Raw genomic sequence first — 21501 nt, 5'->3', positions numbered from 1 at the left:
TTATTTTTGTTAGTCATCCACCTGCAATAAGAGAAAAAAAAAAATATAAATAAAAGTAGCCTGTTTCTGTAGCATAGCTAAGGATAGGAAGAAATGTGCAAAGTAACTGAAGTTCTGTTGAGAGTGTGCTTTTAGAGGGTCACAGAGCTGATGAGTGAGGAGCGTAACTCAGGCATCCTGACAGTCCCATTCCTGCTCTGTTCATCACAGTGACACCTAAATCCTGCATAGGTCCCTCTGTATTCCTGGGTCATGTTTGCTTTTTCTCAGACTAGACTCCTAGCTAATGCTTTCAGAAACAGGTTTGAAATTAAGATTTCCATATTTATGTCTGTATTAACATAGATACATTAAAAAACTTAATGAGCTTATGTAACAAATTGCTACATGACATTGTTAACGATTCAGGAGAGGATCTGTACTTAGGTAGATAAGAATGGCATTTGCAATGGCACCAGCTCTGGTAAAATTACAAGGAGCATCAATTGCATGCTTCACATAGACAGTCCTGAGACTGGAGCCTAAAGGTCTCAGGCATGGTCTGGTCCCGCCAGAGAGGTGTGTGCGTGTGGAGCCATGTGCCACAATCCACTTTACAGAACTTAAACAGGGTGACACAGGGACTTTCCATGTCCAGGGGATGAGATGAGGCCGTGGCCACAGCCCAGGTCTCAGCAGAGCCAGCATCACCTCTTCGCCATCACAGCCTTCCTGGTTTGAGCAAGACCCTTGGGGTACGCCTGCAGAGACCGGAGCTTTCCCTGTGCCTGCTCTGAACCAACTCGATGTGTCAGTGGCTTTGGGAGGCTGCCAGTCATTGCTCTGCTGGAGCCAGTGTGCCTGCTCCGGTAGGGAATTGGTGTGTTGAGTGCTGCAAGGGCTCTTGGAGCTTCCAGATCACATCTGGCCAGCTTGGGGCAGGGGCAGGGCGAGCTGGAGGTGTTTGTTGCTTGTAGATATGCTTTACATTTCCATGTTTCCTGCTTCTGCGCTATAAACAAAGACATACCACATCCCTACCGTTTGGGAGAGGAAGATGGCATGTTGCCAACCAGCATAGGTACTGCAGAGGTGGAGAAGACCAGCAGAGCATGGTAGGTGTTCGGCTGGTCTGAGACTGCTGAATAGGTAAGTTCTTCTCTGCTTGTGTGCAGACATGGTTCTTGCTACTGACCAGGCTCACGGGCAAAACATGCTCTCCTGAGAAGCTGATACATGGCTTTTAGGAAGGAAGAACTCTGGATTTAAGACAGCAAGTACACAAACCCTTCCCCTCCCCAGTTAGTGCAGTTTTATATATATATATGACTAGACAAATCAATAACTGGGGCTTTTTCACCCAGTCTCACCACTGGCCAACAGCTGTTGGCAGCAGAAGCGTGAACTCATCCCTCCTTTCCATTCATTGCAAAGTCTCCCTGTGATTATTTACACACCATGGTTATGAAGCAGGGCCAGGTCTGGGCTCCAGAAGGCAGTGCAGGCTTGGTGAGGTTTGGCTTGCTTTGCTGGAAGAAGCCACAGGTGTAAATGGTAACTGGTGCCATGTGCATAGACAAGGAGCCTGGGTGTTTCCAGGGCACTGGGGGTTCTGGAGGACCCTAGCCTCATGGCCATATTTTGCTGGCCACTGTGGTGGCTGCGATGAGTTAATTGCTGGCAGGGAAAGAGCAGATGATACCTGCCCTTCTGGAAAACACCACTGTGACTTGGAAACCTGGGACAAACTTGAACTGGTGAGGATGAACGGATTTGTGCTATTTGCAGTGATGTTGCTTCGAGTGGCTCCTAACCACGCTACAACAGATTTACAGTCTCACTGAAACACAAGCGAGGATTCCTTTGGCAAAACTATGCTGGGATAAGCTATGCTGACAGAAGAGCACTTTAGCTGGTGTATCCTGTGTTTACACAAGAGGAGTGCTTTATCGGTCTAGCTATACTGGCAAAATTCCCCGCGGGCTAGTTCATCTTCTCTCTGCAGCTTTGCTGTGTAGCTCTATGGGCAGAGACTCCAAGCAGGGGTGCATCTGGCACTAGGTGAGGGGACTTGGCAAGAGCCTGGCCATGCTTGAATGGGGCTGTTTGCCAGGCTCCCCCCAGGGCAAGCATTGCCTGACAGCCCGGACCCAGACTGGAGTTCAGGTCATTCTGGCAGCGCACCAGCACACACCCTCTGGTGTGGACATAGTATGATCTGGGGTAACCCATAATTTGCATGGGTGCAGCTTGACCTGGTTTGTGCCTGTGTCTGCCACTGGATTTGCATCTGTTCAGCTGAGCTGGTTTTGTTTCGCTGCTGCGATTGTTTTCAATTCTAATGCATCCAAGCACAGGGAAGTGGTAGCTTCATTCCTCTCCTCTCAGCATCAGGGCTGGTCGGCAAAGGCAACCATCCATCTTGCACCAATACAGCTCTCAGCTGTAAAAACTGCCTTCCCTGCCCTCCAAGTTCCCTCTTGTTCCTTGACAGACCCTTGCCCAACATCTCCCCTAGGCAAAATTTCCAGTGTCTCAGAGGGATGGAGCAGCTCTTCTCACATCCCCTCCTAGGCTTCCCGCAGATGCTGTCCAAGGCTATGCTCCCAGTCACTCATCTCAGCTCTCTAGACCACCAACTCATCCAACACTACCAGTTTGTTCAGGATCAGGTGTTGACCCTGAGCTGCCTGTCTGCTGAGTCAGTCAAAGCATGTGGGTAGGGTCAGCTTTGGAGTTCTTGTGAATTTGTTTTGGTGACAGGGTGATGGACCAGATCTGGCTGCAATGGTGTGGACAAAAGACATGCAGCAAGAAACTGCTGCTGCTGAATGAATGTCAGCCTCTTTCTTACTACATTTGCATTGGTATCGTGAATTTGTACTGAGTGCTTTCCAGTGATGGATTTTTGTACTAGTGTTAGGAGCTTGGACTGTGTTGCCTGGTGGTGTTTGGACTGTGGCTCCTAAATTGCATGGGATGGGAACACTTGGCTCTTTCCTGAAACAGCTATGTTAGAGGTTGGAAATCTAGCAAATACCTTTGTTATGGCACTTAAACTTTTCTGGACCAATATGTACTGGGCATTTTTCACTACTCCAGCGGGTAGAAATGCAGCACAGGCAAAGAGCAAGCTAGGGATCAGACATGGAGAGCCATAGCTGCCTGTTCACAGTGATATTCCTGAGTAAAACTCCATTAACAACAGCAACGATGGGAAATCTTGGAGCATGGGTGCATGTGTGCAGGCAGAGGGGAAAAGGGATGACAGAGAAAAGGTTGGAAGCCCCCAAATGAAGATGCCTGAAATGCTGCCTTAAGTTAGATTCAAACTGAAGCACCTTGAATCGTATTGCCTCCATTTTATTACTGAATAGCAAAGAGTGCAGGTTTTTAATACAAGAAGAAACATCTGGACATCCCAAGTCTGTGTCCTTCTGCAATCTTACCTGCATGCAATTAGCTGGGCACAGATAAGAGCTTTCTAAGTAGCGTGAATTCTTTCACCTCAGAGTACCTCCTTTGTGCCTCTGCTGCAGTAGTGCTGCATGAAGTTTTGCAAATAATTTTGCATGGAAAAAGAAAATGGATCTGTTTAAAAAATATCCAGAGCCTGTGTATATTTGCTATAGGAACCATGCAGCATTGCCCTGGACTCCTGTCTCTGCACATACACCTGCAACATCAGGTCCTTGAGAACACAGCTTGGAGCAGGTTTGGAAGAATTTGGAGGTATTTTCTAGCACCTGATATTTCATAATGCTGACAGCCCTTCACTGGTGCCTTATTAGTGTGATTATAAACGACAGGGTGCATTAGGAGTAGAGTTTTGACTGATGTAATTTTTGCCAGCAGTTCATTCTTTTTCCGTGCACAGCTCTGCTTCATCTTGCCATATAATAGAGCTGCAGCTCACCAGGGTATCAGCAATGGAGAAACACCACAAAAAGAGGAAACGTGGTGCCACCAAACCCTCTGTATTTTCCAATGCATTGCAAGTAAGCAAACACCTGTGGTAATCTGTTAGAGGAGACATGGAAGGGGAGAGTGTCCTTGTGCTCTGCTTTGCGGCTAAGTGATAAAAAGGCCAAAGAGATTGAGAGTTTTGTGGTTGTCTCTTTGTCCCTCTGAGGTTTTTCCCCATACCGGACACAGTTCAGATTTTCTCCAGCCCAGCTCTGATGGAGGGCTCCAGGGAAGATTGGCTGTTTAGAGGGATTAGGAATCTTCAAGAAACCGGACTGTGGAAGTAAGAGTAACTGAATTTGTTTTCTTTACTTCTTTACATTGCCTACAGGGAAAATCCTCAGCTTCAACTCACATGATCCATTTCCCTGACACCGAGGTCAGTTTACTGATTTCATCACCCCTTTAAGATGAATGAAGAGTGAAAGGTAACTAGAAATACGGCATCTGCCTGTTCTGTAAATCCCTTTTCCTACTGTCTGCATCTCTGCTGAACTCCTTTATATTGTGCTCAAAATCATCTTTGAAAGTGTTTAGATTATTTATCTATTAGGATTTTCAACTCGTGCGCGTCTGTGTATACGTGTGTGTGTACATGGAGAAGGGGCTATTTTAAAAAACACACTTGATTGATTCCCTGAAGGTGCACAGGCTGCAGGACCCCTTGAAGCTGGGGATGGAAAAGACCTTTTGTACCTGGTGCCCATCTCTGCCAGTGACGAAACTTTCCCCAAACCATCACTGCTGTGCCCCAGCACTTGTTTTCTTAAAACATGGTGCATCATTTAAGGTATCCTATGGGCTGCGTATACTCTGGAAGCAGACAAGAGAATAAAGACAGCATCTCATGGCAGATGTTTTCACAGTGCAAGCACAGCTCAGTGACAGTGCCCGCTCCTGTTTCTAAAAGAGCAGAAGGAGGGGGAGGCTCATATTTGAAGGATTTGTATTAGCTAAAGCTTGAATGGGCTGAGCAATGTTTTTTCAGCTCATTTCTGTGTCTGTATTTGAAATACTTGCTTTTTTGCTGGTTTAGGCTATGGGATTCTTTCTTTTTGTGCTACTGGGGCTTTTTTTTCTAATTGTAGTGTAAGCAATTAGCTGTAGGAATGTATGATCCACCAAGGCTTTATTTTTTAAAGCATGAATTATGCATGCTGTGCCAAGAGTATGTTTATCTTTTTGTTTCCAGAAAAGAGCCTAACTAAGTTTATGAATCCTGATTTCACATTTAGTATTGTGGTGTTTTGACTGTTTTTGGGTTTTGATCTTGGGTTTTTTTTCTGATGTGGAGCCTGCCTCCTGCACTAGCGATCTGAGCTCAATCACACACAGTCCAGCAAGGACATCCTTTTGAGCAACACAATGGCTAACAGCAATGAAGATCTTGGCACTGCTACTCCTAATGGATATAAAATGTAGGGAATAAAAAAAAATCAGAGCATGTCTCCTGAAGGGAGTGATCACACTTCTGCAGGCAAATGTCAGAGCCCTGAGGAGGTACTTTAGGGTCACTGGGCAGAGATTCAAGGGTCTTGGGGACCATGGCTCCCACTTCTCCCTTGGTCCCAGCTCGTAAGAATCCAGCTCTCGCCAGTGCTGGGATCATTAACCTTGGTTTGTGAATGGGAAGACCGAGGTAAACACAGATGTAGTCACACTGGTGGTCATCCTGTGCCCCAAGGACAGGGACAGGCTGGGAATTTGTGTCTTCCTCTCTCCTGGGCCATGCCATGGCTGCAGGCAGCCTGTGAGCTCCCTCCTTCCCAGGTATCCATCTCCTGCCGCAAACCATCCAGCTTGACAGAACTGCGGTACAAAAGCCAGAGGAACTTCTTTGCAGGAGCCCGAGGCAGCTGCACATCGCTGCTGAACCTCTGCCACATACAGAACCTGACCCAGGGCCTGAGAGCATCAGTCTGTCACTTCAGCCATGAATTACTAAACACATTGTCATGCTACGGGCTTACAGTGTGCTCTGGCCAGGAGACTCTACTCCTCCAGTTCCACTGGGAAGGAGCAGGAAGAAAACATAGCTGGAATCATGTTTATTAAGCAAATTAATAGGTTGAGAGAAAACTAGCCGTGCTGTGGGCATGCTTTCTTCTCGGCTCCTGCAGAAGCAGGGGCTGGAATCTGAGGCAAGAGTTGGGCAGGTGATGGGCGCTCGACGGCACACCCCCTTTTCTCTCTTCCAAAGATTTTCGCTTTCTCTGCTGGGGAACAAGCTGCGGGAGAGCGAAGGCTGAGGCCGGCACCTTGAGCCTCTGGCTCCCCCACCGCACCTCAACTACCGGTGTAACACCGGTGTGGGTGCCCATGGGGCCCGACGGGGCTGCGGGAGCCTCGGGGAGGTGGAGCAGTTGAGACAGCGGTGCCCGAGCAGCCGCTGCCCTCCAGGGACGGGGGAAGGCGAGGAAGAGGTTCCGTAGGTCAGGGATGCTCCCGGTGCGAGCAGCCACGGGGGAGCACGAACACACACATTCATCCCCCGGGGCGCCGTAAAGTGAAGGGAAACGGCGGATCGGCGGCAAAAACCTCCTTAAAGCATCCCGGCTTCGCCGCGGGCCGGTGGGACCCGTCCAGCAGCGGGGAAGGACTGTGCAAGGCAGCCGCCGAGAACGGAGCCCGGCGGGGGGAGCTCCGGGGCTGGGGAGCCTGGAGGGCGGCCGGGGTTGGGGAGCACAGGCCGGAGGCGGGGGAAGAGGGTGCGTATGCAGTGCGCAGCTCCGCGCTCAGGTATCCGCGGCCCCGCATTGGAGGCCCCCAGCGCCGCACGCCCCATGGCCCTGCTGGGGAGGATCGACTGGCAAGTACGTACCACTGCACTTGTCCCGGGACCCCCACACCCCCCGGAGCCGTCCCGCCTGAGTCGGACTCCCTCCGCATCCCGGCCGGGGCGCGGAACGGTTCTGCGCCCCCCGGCTGTGGGGGTAAAGCGGGGTGTGTGTGTTCTGTTCCTCTGTGCTGCGGGCTCCGTGCGGGGACACACACACACGACACCCCGCTTTCCGCCCCGCGGGCTCGGCGTGGAAGTTAGACAGAAACTCTGCCGGGGCCGCGGGGCGGCAGCTCCCTTTGTACAGCGCTCCAGGAGCCGAGGCGACAATCCGGACAGGTTGCTGGAGTCTCATTAACGATACAAGATATGTGTATGTTTAAATAATTTTTAGAGGAAGAGGGATGTAACTAATTAGCATCCCCACGCTCTCTTTTAATTGCTGCCAAATAGGAAAAATACTGGATGTGACAGAGGCTCGGCGGCGGCTTTGGCTCCCTCCCTAGAATGTGCTCACACCTCGGGGGGCTTTGTGGGCCCCCATGGGAAACTGCGTCCTCGTAAAAAGAGGAGGGTGCGGGGAACTAAGCCCCCAGGAAGCAAGAAACCCCCTTTTATGGGAAACAGGGAATGTCCCCAAAGTAAGGGCACCATTTTTTTAAATTTATTTATTTAGTAAGTAAATAAAGCTGCCACCTGCCAGGAGCCGCTTCCCTGACTGCTCGGTTCCTGAAGAGCCCTGACCAGTGTCCCTAAGGGAGCATCCAGGGAAGAGCCGGGTCCCTGCAGCAGCCCTGGCTTTGCAGGTCCCTGGAAACGGAGGGTTCCAGGGCGCGGGGCGGGGGGGGCACGGCCGCCAGTGAGTTTTGCCGGTGGCCCCGATCAGCCCGTTGCCTCGCCGGCTTGCGCGTAAACGGGGAGGGGGGGGCGTGCGGGAAGCCGCGCTTCGGAAAGAGAGCGGCTCCAAAGGCGCTAATGCTAACCCCCCCCCAATCCCCCTCCAGGACAGGCCGCTGAGCAGTCCCGGTGCCGGCCGTTTATTTATTCAGCGCATCCCTAGGGAGCATCCCGGGCAGGAGCCTCGCTCGGCCCTGGGGCGGCATCACCTGCGCGGCGGGGCCAGGCGCTGAGGACGCTGCTCCCGGCCGGGCACCCCGCGGGAGGCTGCGGGCAGTGCCAGGGCCTGCCCCTGCCCCGCTGTCTGCTCACCGCGGAGCCCCGAGCCCTGTGCCGGTCCCTGGCAGCTGCCGCGGCTGCGAGCAGAGACCGAGGAGCAAGTGGGTGCACAGGAAAGTTTTGTCTCAAACTTGCCGTGTTTAGTGTCTCCTCTGCTTTCTTGGATTGTTTTCTAGGAAGTCAAGTGCTTATTTTGGTCGCCTTGTTTAGATAATTTCTTATAAATCCCTCATCCTCTTCCACGCCTTATTTATAAATATTATTTACATATACACAGCAAATAATAAGAAACTGGATTCATCTCCGTGATTCTGGCCACCAAAGGAAACAAACCTAAGGTGTTCAGACCTTGACAATTCTAAAGAGTGAGTAAATCACGATCGCCTCTTTGGGTGACATTTATGAGCAGAAAGAAAACTTGGTTTCTGAGGTTATGATAAAAATGACCAACGTTGCTACAATACAGGGACTCTTCGGGAGGAAGAAGAGCTGATCCCAAACCTGGTAAGCTCGACGGTTCCCTTCCTCGTTTCTTTCTAAATCCATCTTGTCCCTTTAATACAAATGAACTTTAAGCTCCCCCTGTCTTTTATTATTTAGATTCCTAGTCTTAATGACGCCAGGAGCAGCGCAAGCACACTCGCTAATAATCGTCGCGAACTGCATTTCAAAGAAACATCCCTGGAAGAAAAACACCGTCGTTGAAAAAAAGAATAAATAGAGACTCCGCCAAAAATGATAATGCGGAGTCCCTGGTGATGATGATGGGCTTAATGCAGCTGCTGCAAATCAGCACCTGCGTGCTAGATAAGGCAGATAACACCTCCAACAGTTACTCCACCACCCCCGTCCTCCTCGGGTTTAGTTTTAAATCATTTAGTCGGGTGGATGGGTTTGGGGTTTTTTTGTGTTTAGATGGTGTTTCTTTTTATTTATTTTCAATTTTTCCGTGTTTTTATTTTTTGTTTTAATTATTATTCCTGTGTGGGGTTGTTGGTTTTTTTTTTAAATTATGTTTCTATTTTTTTTTTTTTTTTTTTTTTTTTTTTTTTTTTTTTTTAAGTTCCCTGATCCTTGAGAAAAAAAAAGCGAGGGAAGTGTGAACCGGTTTAAACCCCGAGACGTGGTTCAATCTGCGGCCTTTAATAACAGCTCTGGGGCGGCTGGTCCCGGCGCTGATAGCAGGGATCTCCGCGGCCAGCCCCGTCCCAGGGTCAGCTTTTGTCCCTGCCATAAAAAGCCAACCACTTGCTCCTCTCATGTAAATGAGCAGCGATCCGGATGCACCTTAAAACACTGGGAGAAGTCGTGCTGTCGAAAACGATGTTCATTTTGTCTGACACACATAACTGCATAGATCAAATAGCTGCAGAAAGGTAGCAATTTGGCAGTGAAGTATTTTCTAAGCTTAGATGAAAGTGCGCTCACGGCGTCCGAAAATGTCTGTCTCACCTCCCACCTGCTTCCCCAGCCCCGAGTGAGAGCGAAAAGATTAGACAGGCATAATTTTCGTTAGGAAAAATATAAAAATAATAAAGATGCGAGGAACCAGTGGCATAATTCACGCAGCCCCGAATCAAGGACGCTGAATCAGTGCTGCTTTACCTACCAGGGATCCAACACAACTGCAATAATCTTGTCGGATAATTACGTAAATTACACCTTAAACACCGGTAACTTACAAGTTGTAATCAGTAATTCAAACTCTTGACAATTATGCAGATTGGGCTCAGGCTGGCGCTCGGACTTTCTCGGTTTTGCAAGGAGGACTTTTGGGGAGTTTATTTCTCGCAGAAGCCGCCGGACCCGCCGAACGGGAGAAGGTTCGAGCGCTGCGCCTCCCCACGCCGACCTCGGCAAAGTCCTTCCACTCGTGGGGGTGGAAATACCCCTTCCCCCCCCAGCTAATCCAACACGTGGTGGACTTTGGGGGGCAGCCTCCTTGCAGTGGGGTGGAGGAGAGTGTCCACGCGTGACCCCTTCTCCGCGGGTCAGGGCTGCGTACGAAGCGCTTCGGGGGCACGGAGGGGGTGTCCGGGTCCGTCTCCGCGCTGCCTCCTCACCCCTCCGCGGGCGCGGAGAGCAGCGCAGAAGGAGTGGCTTGAAGCTGCGCGCTCTCTCCTGAATGGCTGGCGGCCGCAGCTCCCGAGCCATCCCTGGGGAGGAGTTATGATAATCCTATTGCCATTAAGGGCGTCTGGGCAGGGAAAAAAACCCAAGTGACCATAAGCGCGGAGGTTTAGTCCGTCATCTGCCTTCATGCCTGTCAACTGAGCTCCGTCTGGGGGGCAGCTCCTCTTCCCCAGCGCGGACGTGGATTTACCGCCCGTGGGGGGGGGCTGAGCTCTCGTCTGTTTTCGGCACCACACACCTGGTTTGGACGCTGGACGCCATGTTGTGGAAGCTAGCAGATAATGTCAAGTACGAAGAGGACTGCGAGGTGAGTACCGCGGGGAGGGGCGGCATTAGGGAGGGGGGGTCCGGCCTGGGGCAGAGCGCAGCTCTGCCGCCCCCCGCCCTCCATCCCTTTCGGCCTCGGCTGTCCTGCCGTCCCGCCGAGCGGGGTTTGACCCTTCCCGAGGAACCCCGGTTTGCGTTTTCATGTTTTCCTTTGGAGATGCGAATTTTACTTTTCTAATTTTTGAACTCTGAAATAAAACGGGGTGAAAGCCCCGGCTGGCAGAAGGGAGCTCGCCTCCCGCATCCCCCACCCGCCCGGCGGAGCTGCGCCTTCCGGGCGGAGAGGTCTTGGGGGCACAAGCAGCGGGGCCGGAGGCAGGCTTAGGGATACGGGTACCGGCAGCCCCCAGCGTGCTGGCGGAGCGCGGGACCGAGACTCCCAAATCCTCAGCCCGCCGGCCCGGTCCGGATGGGCGAGTGCGGGGCAGCCGGCCCGCAGGTAGCCGCTGTAGCGGGACTGAGCCCTGAGCCGTCCTTCCTTCCCACGCTCCCCTCGGCGGGAGCGTTTCCCACCCCCGTGAGGCGCTCCCCGCCCGGGTTTTGATCTCTCCGAAAGCGGTCCTGGTCCTCCTGCTTGGCTCCTACAGATTAGCAGCAGTCCCCGCTTCACGCTCCATTGGGACCCCATTCACCTCTTATTAACTGGCCCTGTTATTTTAATGACCGTGAAGCCAGAAGCTGCTAAATCCCTGGATCAGTTCAATGTAGACATTTCAGCTCTTGACTGTTGAGATTTGGAATCAGGGGAGAAGCGGAGATGGGACGGCTGGAAGGAGACACTGTCTTCCCCCCCGCTGCCCGTCTCGAGCTGCTCCCAGGGCCTCGAGCGACTGGGGGGGGGGATACGGTACTGGGGCCTTCTCCCCAAAGCTGGCGGTCCGCAGCTCCCGGCCCCGGAGTCTCCTCCCCAGCCGGGGCAGCGCGGCGGAAATCGGGCTGCGTCGCTGATTTGAATTTTTCTTACTTTAATGATCATCCCAACGGCTTGCACAAGCGTGAGGGTTAGTCTGTTGTAGTCGTGATGAGGATAGCACCCAGAACTGGTTTGTAGTCTCTTCCAGGGAGTGGAGCTGATTTACTACGCCAAGTGCCTTAAAAAGAGAAGGCTCCTGGGCAGGAGCCGGGCGGTTCTTCGCTCCGCTTCTCTCCTTCCCCGGGACCGGCAAGTGCCTCCCCCTGGGTCCGGGTCCGGGCCGCTGCCCGCCAGCCTCCAGCTGACGGCCGGCTCCCCTCTCCCCCACCCCTCTGTGCTTTCCAGGACCGGCACGATGGGAGCAGCAACGGGAACCCGCGCCTCCCGCACCTCTCTGCGGTCAGCCAACACCTGTACAGCCCGGCTCCGCCGCTCTCCCACTCGGGCGCCTCCGACTTCCAGCCCCCTTACTTCCCTCCGCCGTACCAGCCGCTGCCTTACTCCCAGTCCACCGACCCCTACTCCCACCTCGGGGACCCCTTCTCCATCAACCCGCTGCACCAGCCGCCGCCGCCGCCCCCCAGCCAGCAGCAGAGCGCCTGGCCCAGCCGGCAGAGCCAGGACCCGCCCGGCCTCGCCCCCCACGGCCGGCCCGGCCTCGTCCCGCACCTCTCGGCTCTGGAGAGCGGCTCCGCCGGCGCCCGCAGGGAAACGTACCGCCGCTCCGAGCTGCTCCTGCCCCACGGACACGGGCTGGATGCCTCCGTGCTGGCCGATAACTTGGGCCTGCACGACATGGCTCACCAGATGGAGGAGGTGCAGGTAAGGGTCCGGTTCCCCCCCCACGCCGCGGGACAGGCGCTGCCGAGCGGCGGAGCCGGGCGCCGTCCCCTTCTGCACCTTCACCTGCCTTATCCCCGTGCTTGGAGCGAAACCCGCCTTTTCTCCTCGTCTGCTCTGAAAATGGGGACGCGTGGGATGGGAGTGACCCCCAAAAGCCCCCGTCTCCTTTTCTCTCAACTTTTCAAGGTGCGAAACTTTCTCCCCTTTCTCTTTCCAGAATGTGGAAGACCAACACTTACTAATGCATGACCAGACAGTCATTAGAAAAGGTCAGTAAGGTGGCACTGCAGTTTACTTTCCCTTGTCAATAGTTAAAAAGTTTAATGACGCACCGGTGAATTGACGCCTTATTATCTTTAAAAAGACAAATCCTTTCGGATCGGGAGGGCACAGAAGTTGTTATTGCACTCTCGCAGTCGCTGGATTTTTTTTGTCTAACGCCATCCAAGGGAAGTGCCGGTGGGGACAAACCCTGGGCGGGCGGATCCTGGTCTTCTCCCTCGGAACAGCCGCTGCCCTTGTGCGTGGCCTTAATCGAAACCAGGACGTTGGATCGAATGTAAAGCTGCCCTGGAATACACGTGTAAAGGGATACGGGGCTGGTTTTTGGGTTGTTTTGGTTTTGGTTGGGCTTTTTTGTTGAAGCACTCGAAGACTTTTTTTTTTTCTTCTTCTTTTGTTATTTTTTTCCTTCAACTTCTTCACGAGCCTGAAGAAGGGAACGAATTTGCTGGCATAAGCCTGCTCGGCTTTACCTTAATCGAAATTGCTTTGTAGCTGAGGTTTTAAGGAAAGAGAAAGACGTATTGACTCAATTTACAATCATTTAGGGTTTTTTTTTTTCCTTCCTTCCTTCCCTGCTTTTGTTTTTAAACAAATTTGTGCTTAAAAAAAAAAAAAAAAGGTGGAAGTTTCTCGTGAAGACTTCAAACAAATACCTAACTGAGGAAAAGCAGAAGTGTTTGTCAGAGCGCTGATTGCTGCCTTTAGCTCATGGGAGAATAATTTCGTTGTCAGATGCACCACTGAAAAATCTTTCCCCCTCCGGGGAGCAGGGCCGACCTCGGCTCTTTAACCCTTTCGGATCAATGCTGCTGCTACGTTAACGGGTGAATCCACCCGGGATGGAAAAGCTGGATGTATGGCTTGCTTCTTGCCAAGCCTTTTTGGCCCCTGTTCACTTAAAGGCTGAAGCCATTAAGGAGCAAAGTTTTGCTTTCAGTTTTCCTCTGGGCTCCATCCCTCTCTCCGCTGTGCTGTCTGTTACGAATTTGTTGGGATTAAATTCCAAAGGCGGTTTCTTACATCCACATGTGCGTGGTAGAAGGTGAACCCCAGCAGGAGCTGGGAGGCTTCCCCCTGCCCTGCCTCGGAAGGGTTTTTGGTGGCAGCGAAGGATGCTAATTTGGAGTCTGTAGTTGAATTGGGTTTTCTATAAGTGTGGATTTGCTAACTTGCAGCGTGCTGCTCCAGAGACGTGAGGGTTTGTGCATTTTTTAAACGTATTCCTAGTTGTGTTCGGCAACTCCTTGAAATTTAATGTAGCAAAATACAGCTGCTCAGGATTAGTTGTGGGGACCTTTTGGCTGCAGCCGAGCCCTGTGCTGCAGATAAATGCTGGGGATGGAGGGGCAGTGGTGTGAGCATTTAGCACAAAACGAAATCTCTCTCCTGGTCTCTTTTTGTAGAAAGGAAATTCACTTGCCTCTTCCTATTTTTCCCTTTTATAAAATACCTGTTTTCCCTCCTTCTCCCACAGGTCCCATTTCCCTAACGAAAAACAGTACTCTGAGTCTTCCCTGCCAAAAGGATGGACTAATTGGAGTGGTCATAAACCCCAATGAAGTATTTTGTTCGGTTCCGGGCAGACTTTCCCTCCTGAGCTCCACGTCGAAATACAAAGTGACAGTAGCAGAGGTGCAGAGGCGGCTCTCGCCCCCCGAATGTCTCAATGCCTCTTTGCTAGGAGGAGTACTCCGAAGGTAGGTAGACTCCCGCTCCCCTCTCAGCCATCCTCATCTTGTCTATTGTCTGTGATTTTCCTTGTACTTGTGAGAGCAGCCGGATTAGCATAACGAGGAGCTAAGAAAGCTTTGTAGCGAATTTCTGATTTTTAAGAAGCCCAGCAACACTGAATCCTAATAGGCTTTGGAAATAAAACTTCTTTGCACTTCTGCTACTTCTCGAGAAGTGCTATTAACAGCTCTGACAGCAATTCTCATTCTCTGTTTGAATTTTTGTCTCACAAACTCCTCATGGAGCTTTCTTATTCCTGTGACAAACTGTTTCCTCATGGAATGATTTTTGGATTAAATCTTGTGGTCTTGATTAATCATTACAAGGACACTTTGTATGTCCTTTTTTGCATACACTTAATTTGGCTTGTAATCGTTCTACAGCTGTTTGCTTCGATGGCACAGTTAGAAGCATTTTGATTTTGACCTCTGCTATGTTTCATCCTGGCTGGTTTGTAGTAGGGCATTTAAAAACTAGGTCACTTGAAAAGAGCCTGGTTTTTATTCCCCCCAAGTAGAACCCTATTGAATGTCAGTAACTGGGATTTCTCATCTTTAAAAAGAAGTGTTCCCTGAAGATAAATAAGGACGTTTTTTTCTCTCTTTAATTACAGAGCCAAATCTAAAAATGGTGGCAGATCATTAAGGGAAAAACTGGATAAAATTGGCTTGAATCTTCCTGCTGGTAGAAGGAAAGCTGCAAATGTGACACTATTGACATCTTTGGTGGAAGGTCAGTCTTGAACGTGTCTTAAAAGTAAACTCCTTTTTTCCTTGTGTATGGCTTTTGTACTCTAGGCAAAACATGGAAAGGCTAGAAAGTCAATGAACATAATAAATAGAGAGGGTTTTGGTTGTTTTAAAGTGAGTATGATGGGGACACTGCAGCAACTAACAGCTGGTGTTGCCTTTGAGGGGCTCCTCTTCTCCCTTCAAATTTGGTCGCTATGCCCTTGGCCTCAGAGCCCTACCTCCACAAACCCAGCTGATGCTCCTCTTCCTCATGGCTGCATAGCAGGGGTGCAGTAACTCCTACATGCCAAGATGTTCAAAATGCATCTTTGTCCAGCCTGTGTTTCTTGGGGGGGGGGTGTTGGTGTTGGCGGTAGGTTGTTACAGGTTTTGTGGGCAGGGACAAGCAGGGAAGGCAAAAGGAGTGAAACTCATCACATTAGTGGGTTTAGCTCCTCACTGAGAAACTGTAAAAGTCTGGGCATTTGACTCTAGCACCTGGCCCTACCTCAGTGGTGTCCTCAGCAGCTTTTCTAATAAACAAGCATATAAAGTGAGATTTTATAGCTTCTGACTTCCTGATAAGAAACTGGAGCCCCTTTAATTTGTAGTGTTATATGGACCCTATATCAGTTAAGCTGACTTGAAGGCTGTGTCTGTATATGTGTGTGTGGTTGTTTTGTGTTTCTGTTTAAAGCAGCTCCTGGTAGTGGTACAATTTAATAGGAAGCAGCCATTGAAAAGTGAAAAATGATCTAATACCTTACTGCTATTTCACTTCTGCATTAGCTAAAATAATATAGCAACTTCCACTTAAAACCTTTGGAAGTTGGGTTTAAGAGAGCTTGTGCTTGCGCTTGTGTACACATATACCTTAAAGGTAATGCACTGGTCATGCCAATCTATTCTTTTAATCCTGATCATATTGCCTTAATGGGAAAAAAAAAAAGTGGTCTAGCTATACTCGTTTCAATTCATTTTCTATATGAAAATGCTTATTAGTGTTTAGAAAAGATTCTAAACTAATAAACCTGTTATGTAAGTGGAATGTAGTTGCCAGGCTTTTTAAATATCAGTGGACAATGTGATCTAGAGTGAATTCTGGTCTTTGCTGCACAGTTGATCTGGAGAGAGGTGGGAGTTTTTCTTTCTAGTATAGAGGCAAGAGGACCTTTTTTTTTTTTTTTTTTTTTTGGTAGCGGTCACCATATAGATATTTTTTCTTGATGCAAACTTACAAAGAAACACTGATCTATCAATTAGAAAATGGTAAGGAGTGGTATGGTGGTAACAGCAGTGTCCCTTTCTAAATCAGGAGTATACCTCAAAAATTCACAGCACTTCCCTTAACTTCCCTGGTCTCCTTATAACAAATAATTGTTGCTAAACTTCATAAGCATTCCCTTTTGCCCACACCAGGTGAAGCTGTACATCTTGCTCGTGACTTTGGTTATGTATGTGAGACGGAGTTTCCTTCCAAAGCAGTGGCCGAATATCTAACTAGACCACACATGGGCCGTAATGAAATGGCAAACAGGAAGAGTATGCTTCTTGCTGCAAAGTAAGTTTTGGGCTTGGATTTTTTTCTTCTTTTTAAAGATGTTTTTGTCTGATCATGAGTACCTGTGACTGGGGGCAGTTCGGTACATTTTCACGTGTAACTTTAATCTGGGAACATTTTTTGTTTGGTTTTTGTTTGAATTCAACTATGACAAGTTATTTTATCTGAACCAATAATAATAATAATAATAACCCTGTATGATAACTCTAAAGCAGTTTGGGCTAGTTCTATTCTTTTATTTCTTTTAACAGTAGTAAAAACTTTAGGAAAAAGTCCTCTACAAGGACAGCTATATCTCTAAGGATAAACTGTCTCTAAGTGTCACAGGGTTGAGGGCCTGGAGAGAGCTGTGGCCTGGGAGTGTGACCCAGTGTCAGAACTGGGAGCAGGAGATGGTTCACCCCCTCCTCTCTGTACGTGCAGCCCAGAGGGGCATATCCAAGGAGAGTTACTGGTGGGCATGGTGGATGTAAGGAAAGCTTAGGACCCATGTCGTCACAACTGCTTTTGGCAGTAGCAGCACACATGTTTCCCCCATTGGACGCTGAAGAGTCAAGAGTTGTGGGTAATCCCTTTTTGGGGAAGTTTGGCTGAAGTTCTTTATAGTTCAGTGAAAGCTAACCTTTGGTAGATGTGAAACGTCCCTGTACTTAACTAAATTCCTTCTACAAACCTTGATAAAGAGGGAAGGTTAAGGGAGAGAAGCTCTGTTATGGCTGTTCTGCAGACACACTTGTAACTGTGTAAATAAACCACGTACTGGACAGGTCTCTGATAGGAAATATCTGTGTTGAGTCATGCTTGTCTTTAACCAGTGGCTGGAGTGCTTGCTGCCTTCTCAGACTGAGGTTTAACAGAGCCCTCAGTTCACAATCTTTTCTGGTCTGAGTTGTTTTCCGGTTTGGGGTTGATGTAATTCTTGCTTTTGAAAGCACCCTTGCACTGCAAGAGGATCTGAGAAAAGCCTGTCTAAACTGTTGGGTTGCCTTGACTTTGGGCTTGGATCAGGCATGCAAAAAACACTCCTCCTGTTGCTGAATTAATCCAGTCTTCCTGAAAGATACCTTCTTTTACAAGATATATTCTATGTAAAGGAATATTTCTCAGAAATTTAGATACGTAGCATCTCTCTTTCCTATAGCTTGAACATTTTGTTTTTTACTGAGCCCCGCTCCTTCTGCTCCCTGTATTTTCATTATTTGTCTTGTTATTGGCACTAATAACAAGAATCTTTTTGGAAGACATTTGTGATTGACAAATTCTGATAAAGTGATTCTGTTAAGATTGCTCAGCTCCTGTGAAATCCCATCAAAGGGACAGATTTGCAAGCAGCAAACAACATATGCTTGAGCATTATTAACAATTCATGTTTTGCCAGGCATATGTGTTCATGTTTCCAGGATCAGGGCCCGGGTCTCTCTTAAAGAGGGCATATATGTGTAATATGTGCAACTGACTTGATTATTCTATTGAGCTGCTTTAGTCTTTCTAAATCATTTAACTGCAGCTGTGGATGTTCTCGTAGAAACTAGGCCTAAATTCCCACTCCCCCCTTGAAATTTAGAGCAAATGACACAGAGCCAGCCAGACACCAGAGGTGGAGAGATTATTTTGGAGAGTCTGTGTAGGTTTCGTGACATAAATATAACAGCAGGTTCATTGGGAACTGGTGCTAATAAATAGGCTTTAATTTTAGACACTGCTGCTGATGGAGTAATGAATTTCTGAAAACTCTTAATTCCCACAGAACTGCCAAATACTTGATATGGCCTTTCTGTTATTTTTATTTATTTATTTGCTTTTGCATAAATTCTCACCGTGGTGTAAAGTGTGATCATGTTGTGTCTTGCAGGCAGATCTGTAAGGAATTCACAGACCTCCTCACTCAGGACAGAACTCCTCTTGGAAACACGAGACCTAGTCCCATCTTGGACCCTGGCATCCAGGGCTGTTTGACTCATTTTAGCCTGATCACGCATGGCTTTGGGAGCGCTGCCATCTGTGCTGCCATGACATCCGTCCAGAACTACCTAAATGAAGCATTAAAAATAGCAGACAAAACATACATGAACGCTGGTGACCAGAGCCCTGCAGAAACCAACAAAACCATTGATAAAATGGATAAGCACAGGAAGTAAAAGGAGGGAAACCAGACTTTAAACTCTTCCTCCTAAGCACAGACTGGGATCTTCTTACCAGGGGGAACGTAGAGATTTGTTTTTTTGGTGTTTGTTGTTTTGTTTTGTTTTTTTGGTTGGTTTGTTTTTTGTTTTTTTATTTTTTTTGGTGGGGTTTTTTTTTTGTTTGTTTTTTGTTTTTTGTTTTTTTTTTTTTTAAGAAAAGAGGGGAAAAAGGGTGAAAAAAAAAATCATCTTATTCAGGATCATCACTCCTCCTGGATCCATGAGACAAGTTTCTAAAAGCTGCAGTATCCCTTACCTGTGGAAGCAATTACCAGAAGATAAGTACATGGTACAAGTGTATTGAAATCCTTTGCTGTAAAAGTGGTGCTATAAGGGGGTTTTGATGGAAATATGCAAAGAGATATATTTAGATTTCTTTTCCACATCTAAGTATCTAGTCTTGACCAGCTCCATGTATAATTTTTAAGATGCAGATTTTAGATAGAAGCCTATTTGTTATCTGATAAAATTTCAGGGTTTTATTCTCTCTAAATGCAACAGTAACAATAAAACAGTATTAAACAATGGTATATAGATTTATGTACATTAAAATTTTTTATAAACTTCTAAAAATAGTAAGATTATTCTGTGGGGGGTTTTGTTTGGGGTTTTTTTTTGTTTGTTTGTTTGTTTTTTTTTTTGTTTCTTTTTTTGTTGTGCTTTTTCCTCTTGATTTTCAGATTACCATAGGAGAGTACTAAAATCCTGCTTGACTTAAAAGTTATCTGATGGCATTTGACATGCTGATTTTTTTAATGGGAATATTCAGGCTTCATTACTGCAGTAGTGTGGGCTGCAGTGAATCTTATCTTGATTTTATTTTGTTTTTTAAACGAGGAATAGTTCAGAATGAAAATGCTTTTAGAAAATTCTGTGTCTAAGGATATTGCAGCTTTATTAACATATTTATATTGTTTTTAAATTGGGAGCGAGCTTGAAAAAATAGGCACATAACTTTTTTTGAATATTTTCTTGTTTTGCCTATTAAGGCCAAAAACTATTTCCAGGGAGGATTTATGTGTATTAAGGGAAGCAGTGTGTTGAATGTAAATATTTATTTATGTGTAATTTAATCGGATTTGTAAATAATGGTGAACTTTTTAATACTTTTTTGTTTTTTATAAATGGGTTTCAAATGTTAATTTTGGTAAGTATTTCAAAGGTAATGGGTAAGCTAAACATATCTTTAGGTTTATGCACAAGTATGTTATACAGGGTATTTAAGACTTTTTTTTTTTTTAATCTTTCAATTCTTGCCACTGAAGATTAAATCTAATCTGAGGTGTATGTTCACAAAGCAAAAGTTTTGTGCATCATTCACCTGATAACTGACTAGACATGCAAAATGGGTGTGTGAGTTAGTGTGTATGTGAATAATGGAGGTTCTGAACTCTCTTTACATATTTGTAAATGTTCCCAATATAATTCTGATGTATATGATAACCATATAATAAAAGTATTCTGGATAGAAGCATGGAATGTTTTGTTAACTGAAACCAGTTTTGTTTTCTTTCTGCACTTTGGGAATGGGGGTGAGTAGCACTAGAGGACATTGTGTATTGAATCATAATTGCAGCACTTTGTTCAGATTAACAGAACAGAAATACGAAGCTGTTTGCCAGTAAAACTAGTGGTTTCAATTAAACATGTATCTCCAAGAATTTTTTTTTTTTTTTTTTGCTTAAGATGTCACTATCATGCAGGCTGCCTATTTAAACAGGCAGCTTAAACACAAACTGCAAGATCAATCTCGCCAGCTTTGTTTTCTAGTGAATCTGGCTTTATTGTCTCCAATGACAAATATTTGCAAAATCCCGGGGTGTGAAATCTGATAGGTCTCTCATCTGGTTTCAGCCCCATTTTGCTGATTTGAAGACGTTTATGGCGTTTTGTAGAAAGTCCCCAAAGTTCTCTGTGTGGTAGCAGGGAGGCAGGATCTGAGGCTTTTGGTTGCTTTTAGTGTTTTGGATGCAAAATAGCCAAACAAACCTTCCTAAAGAGAAAAGGTGGGTTGTTTGTCTTTCTCCCCCCCCCCCCCTCCCCCCCCCCAAGTGCTTTCTAAAAAAGGAAGACCATGAACCTGGGCTTCAGTTTGTCGTTGGCATTTGAGCACCAGATCAATCTGTCAGGTGTATAGTTAGGGCAAACATTAGGAATGGTGATGCTGGACAATAACTGCGAGTAAGAATTTGGTTCAGGTTGTGGCAGTGTGTTTCTTTTGCAGATATGGAGAAGAGGCAATATGTACGATTTCTGAAGACTTGGTTTATAAATTCCTTTTATGTTCTTTTTTCCTTTAAAGGATAAAGACAAACCACTGAAGATGTGCAGGGGGAAGAAAGGGAAGCTCAAAGAAATGAATGAATATATCAGTGGTGAGCAGGGAGAAAGCTGTTTTTTTTGAGCTGCAATCCGGTCCCCTTCTCTCCTAAAGAGGTGTGAAATTCCAGTCTTTGCATTTGTTAGACTCATTGTAGCACTTGAAAAATAAGCATTTTGGACCATCTGTAGACACAAGCGTAGCCAGGACGTGATGTCTAACAGAACTTCTAAAATATACAAACTATGCCATTCTGATGATATGTTTTTATTGATTATATATATACACAGAAATATGCTAGATATGGGAAGAGCTTGTTTAGAGAATGTGATGCTAGAGTTCTGGTTTTTGTTGGTGTTTTTTTCCTGTTTCTGCTGCTGTGCTGCTTATACAGCATATACAGTAAGATATTTTAGCTACCAGACAATGGAATCTTGCTTTTTATTAACGCATAAAACCAGGCTCTGAAATAATTTCCCCTTGGGATAGGAAATAAGGATGTTTCCATTTATTCCTGCGTGCATTCAAGCAAAGCCAGTCAATTGTCTAATGTACTGACTCGGGTTCTATTTAT

The 21501-nt window shown here is 47.3% G+C and overlaps 1 protein-coding gene and 1 long non-coding RNA gene across 2 annotated transcripts; both read left to right on the top strand.

Moving 5' to 3' along the window:
* Positions 1 to 6669: 6669 nt before the first annotated feature.
* Positions 6670 to 8747, top strand: LOC115615359. Its single transcript, XR_003994030.1, has 3 exons — positions 6670 to 6758; positions 8178 to 8404; positions 8501 to 8747. It is a non-coding gene; the product is annotated as an uncharacterized LOC115615359 (long non-coding RNA).
* Positions 8748 to 10105: 1358 nt separating this feature from the next.
* TFAP2C (transcription factor AP-2 gamma) lies at positions 10106 to 19719 on the top strand. Its single transcript, XM_030503445.1, has 7 exons — positions 10106 to 10340; positions 11619 to 12095; positions 12334 to 12385; positions 13876 to 14098; positions 14746 to 14864; positions 16283 to 16424; positions 18277 to 19719. Exons 1-7 carry the CDS (start codon positions 10293 to 10295, stop codon positions 18560 to 18562), a joined length of 1347 nt encoding a protein of 448 aa, XP_030359305.1. The 5' UTR covers positions 10106 to 10292; the 3' UTR covers positions 18563 to 19719.
* The last annotated feature ends 1782 nt before the right edge of the window (positions 19720 to 21501 follow it).

Source organism: Strigops habroptila, chromosome 13, assembly GCF_004027225.2.
Source record: "Strigops habroptila isolate Jane chromosome 13, bStrHab1.2.pri, whole genome shotgun sequence".
Taxonomy (NCBI): domain Eukaryota; kingdom Metazoa; phylum Chordata; class Aves; order Psittaciformes; family Psittacidae; genus Strigops; species Strigops habroptila.
The sequence above is the reverse complement of the archived record's forward strand: the minus strand, read 5'-3'. Positions and strand labels throughout refer to the sequence as shown.